Source organism: Entelurus aequoreus, linkage group LG10 (assembly GCF_033978785.1).
Source record: "Entelurus aequoreus isolate RoL-2023_Sb linkage group LG10, RoL_Eaeq_v1.1, whole genome shotgun sequence".
NCBI classification, from domain to species: Eukaryota; Metazoa; Chordata; class Actinopteri; order Syngnathiformes; family Syngnathidae; genus Entelurus; species Entelurus aequoreus.
Genome location: NC_084740.1, coordinates 46621863 through 46635034, shown reverse-complemented (window position 1 = coordinate 46635034; position 13172 = coordinate 46621863). Strand labels below are relative to the sequence as shown.

At 42.8% G+C, this 13172-nt stretch overlaps 1 protein-coding gene across 4 annotated transcripts in view; it reads right to left on the bottom strand.

The window, feature by feature from the left end:
* The window catches only part of LOC133658689 (rho guanine nucleotide exchange factor TIAM1-like), a 148385-nt gene that overhangs the window by 58881 nt on the left and 76332 nt on the right, over nt 1–13172 (bottom strand). For all 4 annotated transcript variants that reach the window (XM_062061002.1, XM_062061000.1, XM_062061001.1 and 1 more), the window contains 4 exons: nt 10594–10740; nt 10452–10526; nt 4901–5071; nt 2322–2426 (listed from right to left, as the gene is read on the bottom strand). In XM_062061002.1, the coding sequence (XP_061916986.1) occupies nt 2322–2426; nt 4901–5071; nt 10452–10526; nt 10594–10740 (498 nt within the window). The remainder of the gene's footprint in view (nt 1–2321; nt 2427–4900; nt 5072–10451; nt 10527–10593; nt 10741–13172) is intronic.

Here is a 13172-nt window from a genome sequence, read left to right as displayed (position 1 = left end):
ACTGCTGCAAAAGACGTACTGGTTGAGGCTCGCAGTAATCCGGCCTCCTGGTGGTAGAGGGCGGTAGTGATCCCAGAGATCATTCCTCGCCACAGAAGAAAAAAAAAAAAGAAAAAAAAGTTTGCAAGTCAATTAGTGCAGCGATTGTTTATTTCCTCGCCTGGACTTTTAGTAAAAACATGGAGGATTACATATGTAAAATAAAACAGTTTTCTAAACTGGACTTTCAATGGAAGCAGGAGGTAATAATTAAAGGTAGACCAACGCCGGAGCTAAAAGGTTTGCTTTGACTTCGGGACAGAAGGCCCGTTCTTTTCAAACGGCGTGGTACACACGCAAAGGCTGGCTGTGTGGATGTTCAGCAAGAAAGGTAAGACCATAATAAGGTTTTTTTTTATTAAATGTGCTTTTTTGTGTGCTACAGTTGTGTAAAGAATCCTGGTATGAGCTTTTAAACATAACCCGTTAACTGCTGCCAATCACATGGTGAATAAGATACTATTTAGGGTTCATATGTTTGTGAATCTGACTGTGATGATGCAGTGCCTCACCAGACATTAACCTCACCGCACGCCACTGATATATATATATATATATATATATATATATATATATATATATATATATATATATATATATATATATATATATATATATATATATATATATATATATATGCTGTATATATATATATATATGTATATATATATATATATATATATATATATATATATATATATATATATATATATATATATATATATATATATATATATTTATATATATATATATATATATATATATATATATATATAATAATAATAATAATAATAATAATAATACCTGAGATTTATATAGCGCTTTTCTAAGTACCCAAAGTCGCTTTACATGTTAAAAACCCATCATTCATTCACACCTGGTGGTGGTAAGCTACTTTCATAGCCACAGCTGCCCTGGGGTAGACTGACGGAAGCGTGGCTGCCAATTTGCGCCTACGGCCCCTCCGACCACCACCTATCATTCATTCAACATTCATTCACCAGTGTGAGCGGCACCGGGGGCAAGGGTGAAGTGTCCTGCCCAAGGACACAACGGCATGGTAAGAGGCGGGGAGCGAACCTGCAACCCTCAGGTTTCTGACACGGGCGCTCTACCCACTACGCCATGCCGCCCCTATATATATATATATATATGCTGTATATATATATATATATGTATATATATATATATATATATATATATATATATATATATATATATATATATATATATATATATATATATGCTGTATATATATATATGTATATATATATATATATATATATGCTGTATATATATATATATATATATATATATATATATATATATATATATATATATATATATATATATATATATATATATATATATATATATAAATGTGTGTGTATATATATACAGTATGTGTATATATATACAGCAACTAAAGAAAGGTTGGGTGAATGCGCATATGAAACTGGTGGGGTTCGGTACCGCCAACAAGGTTAAGAAACACTGTATTAGATGAACGCCATGAAGCAATATAAAAGCTAAAAATGAATGAATGAATCAAGGTGATACCTCCAATGTTTCCTTACCATTACAACATAAATGCTGAATATGAATGAATGAATGAAGGTGATACCTCCAATGTTTCCTTACCATTACAACATAAATGCTGAATATGAATGAATGAATGAATGGTGATACCTCCAATGTTTCATTACCATTACAACATAAATGCTGAATATGAATGAATGAATGAAGGTGATACCTCCAATGTTTCATTACCATTACAACATAAATGCTGAATATGAATGAATGAATGAAGGTGATACCTCCAATGTTTCATTACCATTACAACATAAATGCTGAATATGAATGAATGAATCAAGGTGATACCTCCAATGTTTCCTCACCATTACAACATAAATGCTGAATATGAATGAATGAATCAAGGTGAGACCTCCAATGTTTCCTCACCATTACAACATAAATGCTGAATATGAATGAATGAATGAAGGTGATACCTCCAATGTTTCCTCACCATTACAACATAAATGCTGAATATGAATGAATGAATGAAGGTGAGACCTCCAATGTTTCCTCACCATTACAACATAAATGCTGAATATGAATGAATGAATGAAGGTGACACCTCCAATGTTTCCTCACCATTACAACATAAATGCTGAATATGAATGAATGAATGAAGGTGACACCTCCAATGTTTCCTCACCATTACAACATAAATGCTGAATATGAATGAATGAATGAAGGTGACACCTCCAATGTTTCCTCACCAGGTCACAGACGTCCTCCTCAGGTTTGGGGATGTAGAACTGGACTTGGCCTTCGATAAAGAATTTGAGCCGCAAGTAGTGTTTGGTAGGATCCAGCTGGTGGGCCTGCAAGGTGACATGACAACAACATGAAGACCACCAGAAGGTATCCCAGCAGACACCGTCACATTCTCTAAAGCTGGGGTGTCCTAACGTTTTCCACTGAAAAATGAAAGCGTGCGGGTGTTTCCTGGAATTTCTCCCCACTGACAATGAGTGGGCATTATACAAATCTCTCCATATCCCACATTTCTCACCCAATTTGGACCGTTCAAACATCCACTCACCTTGGACCATCAAACTACCATCCACACACTCCACTCACCTTGGACCATCAAACTACCATCCACACACTCCACTCACCTTGGACCATCAAACTACCATCCACACACTCCACTCACCTTGGACCATCAAACTACCATCCACACACTCCCCTCACCTTGGACAATCAAACTACCATCCACACACTCCACTCACCTTGGAAAATCAAACTACCATCCACACACTCCACTCACCTTGGACAATCAAACTACCATCCATACACTCCCCTCACCTTGGACAATCAAACCACCATCCACACACTCCCCTCACCTTGGACAATCAAACTACCATCCACACACTCCCCTCACCTTGGACAATCAAACTACCATCCACACACTCCGCTCACCTTGGACAATCAAACCACCATCCACACACCCCACTCACCTTGGACCATCAAACCACCATCCACACACTCCACTCACCTTGGACAACCAAACTACCATCCACACACTCCACTCACCTTGGACCATCAAACTACCATCCACACACTCCACTCACCTTGGACAATCAAACTACCATCCACACACTCCACTCACCTTGGACAATCAAACTACCATCTACACACTCCACTCACCTTGGACAATCAAACTACCATCCACACACTCCCCTCACCTTGGACCATCAAACTACTATCCACACACTCCCCTCACCTTGGACAATCAAACTACCATCCACACACTCCACTCACCTTGGACAATCAAACTACCATCCACACACCCCACTCACCTTGGACAATCAAACTACCATCCACACACTCCACTCACCTTGGACAATCAAACTACCATCCACACACTCCACTCACCTTGGACAATCAAACTACCATCCACACACCCCACTCACCTTGGACAATCAAACTACCATCCACACACCCCACTCACCTTGGACAATCAAACTACCATCCACACACTCCACTCACCTTGGACAATCAAACTACCATCCACACACTCCACTCACCTTGGACAATCAAACTACCATCCACACACTCCACTCACCTTGGACAATCAAACTACCATCCACACACCCCACTCACCTTGGACAATCAAACTACCATCCACACACTCCACTCACCTTGGACAATCAAACTACCATCCACACACTCCACTCACCTTGTACCATCAAACTACCATCCACACACTCCCCTCACCTTGGACCATCAAACTACCATCCACACACTCCCCTCACCTTGGACAATCAAACTACCATCCACACACTCCCCTCACCTTGGACAATCAAACTACCATCCACACACTCCACTCACCTTGGACAATCAAACTACCATCCACACACTCCCCTCACCTTGGACAATCAAACTACCATCCACACACTCCACTCACCTTGGACAATCAAACTACCATCCACACACTCCCCTCACCTTGGACAATCAAACTACCATCCACACACTCCACTCACCTTGGACAATCAAACTACCATCCACACACCCCACTCACCTTGGAGAATCAAACTACCATCCACACACTCCACTCACCTTGGACAATCAAACTACCATCCACACACTCCACTCACCTTGGACCATCAAACTACCATCCACACACTCCCCTCACCTTGGACCATCAAACTACCATCCACACACTCCCCTCACCTTGGACAATCAAACTACCATCCACACACTCCCCTCACCTTGGACAATCAAACTACCATCCACACACTCCACTCACCTTGGACAATCAAACTACGATCCACACACTCCCCTCACCTTGGACAATCAAACTACCATCCACACACTCCCCTCACCTTGGACAATCAAACTACCATCCACACACTCCACTCACCTTGGACAATCAACCATTTCAGTTCCACTCACGCGTATCGGTGGTTCGCCGGCTTGCGCAACATTGAGCATTTACACGCAACTCCTACCGGTATTGCAAATTCTAGTGTTTTATAGTTTTTATGTTATTGTTTTCTAATTTAAAGACCACCTTTTCCGAATCTCTCCAAATGTTTGTGCTGTAAACCTTTTTATGTAACTATGACAGTTTCTACATTATTAACGTGTTATTACTCACTATTATTTATTTAAGTGTTAAAATAAGTCGTATATCAATGAGCTTCCGGGCCACAGAAGCCACACTTTGGACCCCAACTTTGTACCGTACTGTCTGCACCAAGAAAAGCCTCTTCCCTTGAACTTGTTAGACCATTAAAAGCAATTTGTAATGTTATATTAGCGCCACCTACAGCTCAGGTTATTGACCAACCTTGCAGATGCTCTCCAGCACGCAGAGCGCCGACTCCCCCGGCTGGATGATGGTCAGCACCGGCTGCTCGTTGGGCAGACACACCCAGGAGGGCGTGAGGTGGTCGGGGAGCCAGATGTCACTTTCTGTGCTGGGCCGTGGAACGGTCTTGCCAGAGTCCTCCTCGCTGGTCTGCAAAAGGTAAACATTATTTATAGTCTTTGTCTGCAGACTTTTGTAGCTATTGTAGACTCCTGACGTTCTTTCTGGGAAGACCAGAGAGCGCTAAATAAAAGCATGTGTTAGCACCTCCGTGTTGGCCTGGGAGACTCTGGCTATGTTCTTAGGAGGACTAAAAATACATCTTTGTAATCTTTTAATAAGTGGGATAAAAGTCAGCTCAGAGTCAAAAATCATCATTCAGAGACAGTGTTGGTTTAAAATCTTGTAATTAAACATTAGCATGCGAATATTACAGACGTTAGCATACTTCCAAGACAGTACCAAGCATCAAAATCAATGATTTTGAGGTTTAAACATACACATTTAGCTAAGAAGCTAGCATGAAACGTTAGCACGTTAACATTATCATGCTAATATAAGAGACGTTAACATAGCTCCAAGATGGCGACAAGCATCAAAATCCAATGGAATACTTCTAAGATGGCTCCAAGAATCCAGTTGACCTCTGGCCTGGGGTCAATGGAATACCTCTAAGATGGCTCCAAGAATCCAGTTGACCTCTGGCCTGGGGTCAATGGAATACTTCTAAGATGGCTCCAAGAATCCAGTTGACCTCTGGCCTGGGGTCAATGGAATACCTCTAAGATGGCTCCAAGAATCCAGTTGACCTCTGGCCTGGGGTCAATGGAATACCTCTAAGATGGCTCCAAGAATCCAGTTGACCTCTGGCCTGGGGTCAATGGAATACTTCTGAGATGGCTCCAAGAATCCAGTTGACCTCTGGCCTGGGGTCAATGGAATACCTCTAAGATGGCTCCAAGAATCCAGTTGACCTCTGGCCTGGGGTCAATGGAATACCTCTAAGATGGCTCCAAGAATCCAGTTGACCTCTGACCTGGGGTCAATGGAATACTTCTAAGATGGCTCCAAGAATCCAGTTGACCTCTGGCCTGGGGTCAATGGAATACCTCTAAGATGGCTCCAAGAATCCAGTTGACCTCTGGCCTGGGGTCATTGGAATACTTCTAAGATGGCTCCAAGAATCCAGTTGACCTCTGGCCTGGGGTCAATAGAATACCTCTAAGATGGCTCCAAGAATCCAGTTGACCTCTGGCCTGGGGTCAATGGAATACTTCTAAGATGTCTCCAAGAATCCAGTTGACCTCTGGCCTGGGGTCAATGGAATACTTCTAAGATGGCTCCAAGAATCCAGTTGACCTCTGGCCTGGGGTCAATGGAATACCTCTAAGATGGCTCCAAGAATCCAGTTGACCTCTGGCCTGGGGTCAATGGAATACTTCTAAGATGGCTCCAAGAATCCAGTTGACCTCTGGCCTGGGGTCAATGGAATACCTCTAAGATGGCTCCAAGAATCCAGTTGACCTCTGGCCTGGGGTCAATGGAATACCTCTAAGATGGCTCCAAGAATCCAGTTGACCTCTGGCCTGGGGTCAATGGAATACTTCTAAGATGGCTCCAAGAATCCAGTTGACCTCTGGCCTGGGGTCAATGGAATACCTCTAAGATGGCTCCAAGAATCCAGTTGACCTCTGGCCTGGGGTCAATGGAATACCTCTAAGATGGCTCCAAGAATCCAGTTGACCTCTGGCCTGGTGTAAATGGAATACCTCTAAGATGGCTCCAAGAATCCAGTTGACCTCTGGCCTGGGGTCAATGGAATACCTCTAAAATGGCTCCAAGAATCCAGTTGACCTCTGGCCTGGGGTCAATGGAATACCTCTAAGATGGCTCCAAGAATCCAGTTGACCTCTGGCCTGGGGTCAATGGAATACTTCTAAGATGGCTCCAAGAATCCAGTTGACCTCTGGCCTGGGGGTCAATGGAATACTTCTAAGATGGCTCCAAGAATCCAGTTGACCTCTGGCCTGGGGTCAATGGAAAACCTCTAAGATGGCTCCAAGAATCCAGTTGACCTCTGGCCTGGGGTCAATGGAATACCTCTAAGATGGCTCCAAGAATCCAGTTGACCTCTGGCCTGGGGTCAATGGAATACTTCTAAGATGGCTCCAAGAATCCAGTTGACCTCTGGCCTGGGGTCAATGGAATACCTCTAAGATGGCTCCAAGAATCCAGTTGACCTCTGGCCTGGGGTCAATGGAATACCTCTAAGATGGCCCCAAGAATCCAGTTGACCTCTGGCCTGGGGTCAATGGAATACCTCTAAGATGGCTCCAAGAATCCAGTTGATCTCTGGCCTGGGGTCAATGGAATACCTCTAAGATGGCTCCAAGAATCCAGTTGACCTCTGGCCTGGGGTCAATGGAATACCTCTAAGATGGCTCCAAGAATCCAGTTGACCTCTGGCCTGGGGTCAATGGAATACCTCTAAGATGGCTCCAAGAATCCAGTTGACCTCTGGCCTGGGGTCAATGGAATACCTCTAAGATGGCGCCAAGAATCCAGTTGACCTCTGGCCTGGGGTCAATGGAATACTTCTAAGATGGCTCCAAGAATCCAGTTGACCTCTGGCCTGGGGTCAATGGAATACTTCTAAGATGGCTCCAAGAATCCAGTTGACCTCTGGCCTGTGGTCAATGGAATACCTCTAAGATGGCTCCAAGAATCCAGTTGACCTCTGGCCTGTGGTCAATGGAATACCTCTAAGACGGCTCCAAGAATCCAGTCGGCCTCTGGCCTGGGGTCAATGGAATACCTCTAAGACGGCTCCAAGAATCCAGTCGACCTCTGGCCTGGGGTCAATGGAATACCTCTAAGACGGCTCCAAGAATCCAGTCGACCTCTGGCCTGGGGTCAATGGAATACCTCTAAGACGGCTCCAATAATCCAGTCGACCTCTGGCCTGGGGTCAATGGAATACTTCTAAGACGGCTCCAATAATCCAGTCGACCTCTGGCCTGGGGTCAATGGAATACTTCTAAGACGGCTCCAAGAATCCAGTCGACCTCTGGCCTGGGGTCAATGGAATACTTCTAAGATGGCTCCAAGAATCCAGTCGACCTCTGGCCTGGGGTCAATGGAATACCTCTAAGATGGCTCCAAGAATCCAGTTGACCTCTGGCCTGGGGTCAATGGAATACCTTTAAGATGGCTCCAAGAATCCAGTTGACCTCTGGCCTGGGGTCAATGGAATACTTCTAAGATGGCTCCAAGAATCCAGTTGACCTCTGGCTTGGGGTCAATGGAATACCTCTAAGATGGCTCCAAGAATCCAGTTGACCTCTGGCCTGGGGTCAATGGAATACCTCTAAGATGGCTCCAAGAATCCAGTTGACCTCTGGCCTGGGGTCAAGGGAATACCTCTAAGATGGCTCCAAGAATCCAGTTGACCTCTGGCCTGGGGTCAATGGAATACTTCTAAGATGTCTCCAAGAATCCAGTTGACCTCTGGCCTGGGGTCAATGGAATACCTCTAAGATGGCTCCAAGAATCCAGTTGACCTCTGGCCTGGGGTCAATGGAATACCTCTAAGATGGCTCCAAGAATCCAGTTGACCTCTGGCCTGGGGTCAATGGAATACCTCTAAGATGGCTCCAAGAATCCAGTTGACCTCTGGCCTGGGGTCAATGGAATACTTCTAAGATGGCTCCAAGAATCCAGTTGACCTCTGGCCTGGGGTCAATGGAATACCTCTATGATGGCTCCAAGAATCCAGTTGACCTCTGGCCTGGGGTCAATGGAATACTTCTAAGATGGCTCCAATAATCCAGTTGACCTCTGGCCTGGGGTCAAAGGAATACCTCTAAGATGTCTCCAAGAATCCAGTTGACCTCTGGCCTGGGGTCAATGGAATACTTCTAAGATGTCTCCAAGAAACCAGTTGACCTCTGGCCTGGGGTCAATGGAATACTTCTAAGATGTCTCCAAGAATCCAGTTGACCTCTGGCCTGGGGTCAATGGAATACTTCTAAGATGGCTCCATGAATCCAGTTGACCTCTGGCCTGGGGTCATCGGAATACCTCTAAGATGGCTCCAAGAATCCAGTTGACCTCTGGCCTGAGGTCAATGGAATACCTCTAAGATGGCTCCAAGAATCCATTTGACCTCTGGCCTGGGGTCAATGGAATACTTCTAAGATGGCTCCAAGAATCCAGTTGACCTCTGGCCTGGGGTCAATGGAATACTTCTAAGATGGCTCCAAGAATCCAGTTTCTCCCTCTGGTCTTCAGGACCTTGAACTCAAATCTGTTGTGTCCTGGTTGAGCTGTAGGAACTTCACTGCCATCCATGACTTGAAGTGTAAAAAGCAGGTCAAAAGTATCAGTGTACAAGTGTATCAGCAGCGTAACCGTGGGAACCGATGCCATTGTACTAACAGCTAGCATATAAAGACTAAAAAGAATGGGACCTAAAATTGAGCTTTGAAGAACCCCACACCTGATTTCATAGGGAATGTGCATCCATAGGTACATAAAAACATCTGTATGTATATACTGTATGTATACAGTGCCCTCCAAAAGTATTGGAACAGTGAGTCCAATTTGTTTATTTTTGTTGTAGACTGAAAACATTTGGGTTTGACATCAAAAGATGAATATGGGACTAGGGATGATGCTCGAAACTGGTTTTCCCGGTTGTTCGATAAGAAAATAACCGAGTCCTCTGACTCAAATCCCTTTTTGAGAACCGGTACCTGTTATCGAGACCACTATAGTAAAGAAAAAGAGTTGGTTCTTTATTCGAATCCCTGAGAACGAATCCCTTCCCACAGGAAATGCCCTTTGGGACGCAATGTTATGCCCATTTGATTGTAGACTCTTACTGACACCTTGTGGCGATATGAAAATACTACGCGTCATTAGTTTGTCCTCAGTGAGTGAGGACAAACTCACACTTGAGAGGTTAGTTATCAGTGAGTGAGGACAAACTCACACTTGAGAGGTTAGTTATCAGTGAGTGAGGACTAACTTGAGAGGTTAGTTATCAGTGAGTGAGGACAAACTTGAGAGGTTAGTTATCAGTGAGTGAGGACTAACTTGAGAGGTTAGTTATCAGTGAGTGAGGACAAACTTGAGAGGTTAGCTATCAGTTAGTTATCAGTGAGTGAGGACAAACTTGAGAGGTTAGTTATCAGTTAGTTATCAGTGAGTGAGGACAAACTTGAGAGGTTAGTTATCAGTGAGTGAGGACTAACTTGAGAGGTTAGTTATCAGTGAGTGAGGACAAACTTGAGAGGTTAGTTATCAGTTAGTTATCAGTGAGTGAGGACAAACTTGAGAGGTTAGTTATCAGTTAGTTATCAGTGAGTGAGGACAAACTTGAGAGGTTAGTTATCAGTGAGTGAGGACTAACTTGAGAGGTTAGTTATCAGTGAGTGAGGACTAACTTGAGAGGTTAGTTATCAGTGGACAAACTCACAAACAAAACTTGCCTCGTTAGCGTTTTAGACGAGACAAGGAGCGTCTTTACCTGAAACTCCTTTGCCGAGTCAGCAAATGCTCCGTCTGCGAGGGTCCTCACCAGCTCCTCTCCGTCGGCAAACACCTGCCGAGACAAACAGCGGACGACGTTAGCACACGGGGGGACCGCGGTCAGGTGGTCTGGCGCACACCTGCTTGATGCTGGGGTGCGCTTTAGTCTTCTTTTTGGACGTGGTGTCCAGACCCCACAGCGAGGAGAAGCGGCTCTTGCGCTTGCTGCTGGAGCGGGACATGGCGTGCGCTCGCCGCCTCACGCTCGTCTCCGTGCGCGCCGCCACCTGACACACACAAACTGACAGTCAGACAAGACGCTAATGGCAGGATGGAAGGATTGGAAAAAGGACTGCTGGAGGAAAATGTGAAATAGCCAACCCTGCTGGTGTTGCAATGCCTGCCTCTTGCTAGCATCTTTTTACCATTTAGAATGCACAACCAGAGAAAGACTTACTGTTAGGGGATTGCCTCCAAAAATAAAAAATAAACTGATTTTCATTCTAGCAAAGAGGCAGCATTTGCATGTTAGAGATGTTGAAGTGTGATTCTCTCATTTACCAACAATGAGCGCTCTCAACTTCAACTGTTGACAAATGTTCTTAACATGCGGGGGGGGGGGGGGGGTGGTAAATGTGTTGGAACATAAAAGAATGTTTAAGAAAGTTTCTTTCTATAATTATAAATAAATACACTATTTTAAGGATTATTGAGCAGCACGGTTATAAGCCACACCCACAACATTTCAGAAGAACTATATTAGCCGCACCGGACTATTTATTTTTTACCAAATACAACTTGGTTAAAAGATGGAAGTGTGTATAAAAGTACTTTTTCAGCACTTTCAACAATACCGTGCTAATATAATAACCGCCACTTGGTTTGCTGTCATTGTTTTAACATTCTTTTTGCACCATAGATCACATATTTTTCTATTTAGCATATTTCCCCCGACTATAAGCCACACCCACTCAATTTCAGAAGAAATAAATATGTTCCATATATTAGTCGCACCAGATTATAAATCGCAGATACATACGTTGTGAAATGAGTTATTTACACAGAAATATTTATTTACATACCTTAATTGTTCCAAACAGTGTCCGTAACAGGGCAGTAAAACGGCTGATCAAACAAAACAGAAGTCATGGTCATGGAGCCACTAGCTGCGCAAGCTAGCTCTGCAATCAGCTAAACAGACTCAATAACTCCACGCTGACGTTTTACTGAATTTACTGAGGAATTTGTGAAAGTGAAACAATACAAAAAGAATGTAAGTTAATAATACTAACACAGTAAACGTGTTAGCATGTTAGCTCGATTACATTAGGATAGCAGGTAGAAATATGCATGAAAACACTCCTACACACATCACACATGGGACACTTTAGTCAGTAAGAATAGTTTTAGTTATATTGTAAAACTTACACACCTTGCTTAGAGTGATGAATGAAGGATCCATACGAGTAGTATAAATATATGAGATGAATATAAATATTGTAAATATAAATATATGAGATGAATATAAATATTGTAAATATAAATATATGAGCTGAATATAAATATTGTAAATATAAATATATGAGATGAATATAAATATTGTAAATATAAATATATAAGCTCCTCCCACTCTGCTTGTGTCACCTGCATGCCGACACACGCTGGCGGCCAGTTGGCGATGCAAAGACGTCTCAGCAATTTCCTGGGCGCTGTCATGTGACCTCGGTGCGGCCATCAACGTCTCCCCCCACCAAAATAAGAGCGTTTTTCCCAAAGCGAATGTGTGAGCGTATTGTTGCATTCAGCTGTGACACAAAACATTTTTGAATGTAATAACATACATTAGAGATGTCCGATAATATCGGCAGGCCGATATTATCGGACGATAAATGCTTTAAAATGTAATATCGGAAATTATCGGTATCGTTTTTTTGTTTTTTTTGGAAAAAATGTTATTAAATCAAGATAAAAAACACAAGATACACTTAAAATTAGTGCACTAACCTAAACCTCCATCCCCCATTTACACTCATTCACACAAAAGGGTTGTTTCTTTCTGTTATTAATATTCTGCTTCCTACATTATATATCAATATATATCAATACAGTCTGCAAGGGATACAGTCTGTGCTTCCTACATTATATATCAATATATATCAATACAGTCTGCAAGGGATACAGTCTGTGCTTCCTACATTATATATCAATATATATCAATACAGTCTGCAAGGGATACAGTCCGTAAGCACACATGATTGTGCGTGCTGCTGGTCCACTAATAGTACTAACCTTTAACACTTCATTTGACTCATTTTCATTCATTACTAGTTTCTATGCAACTGTTTTTATATTGTTGTACTTTCTTTTTTATTCAAGAAAATGTTTTTTATTTATTTATTTTATTTTATTAATTTTTTAAAAAAGGACCTTATCTTCACCATACCTGGTTGTCCAAATTAGGCAAAATAATGTGTTAATTCCACAACTGTATATATCGGTTGATATCGGTATCGGTTGATATCGATATCGGTAATTAAAGAGTTGGACAATATCGGAATATCGGATTTTGGCAAAAAGCCATTATCGGACATCCCTAATATACATACATGTACTGGTATTGTCAAAAGTATCCATACTTTGATGATCCATTCATGAACTCAATTGGTTCATGAATGGTTTGTAAATGGAAAAGTTTGTATAGTGAAGCAAAGTTCTCCAT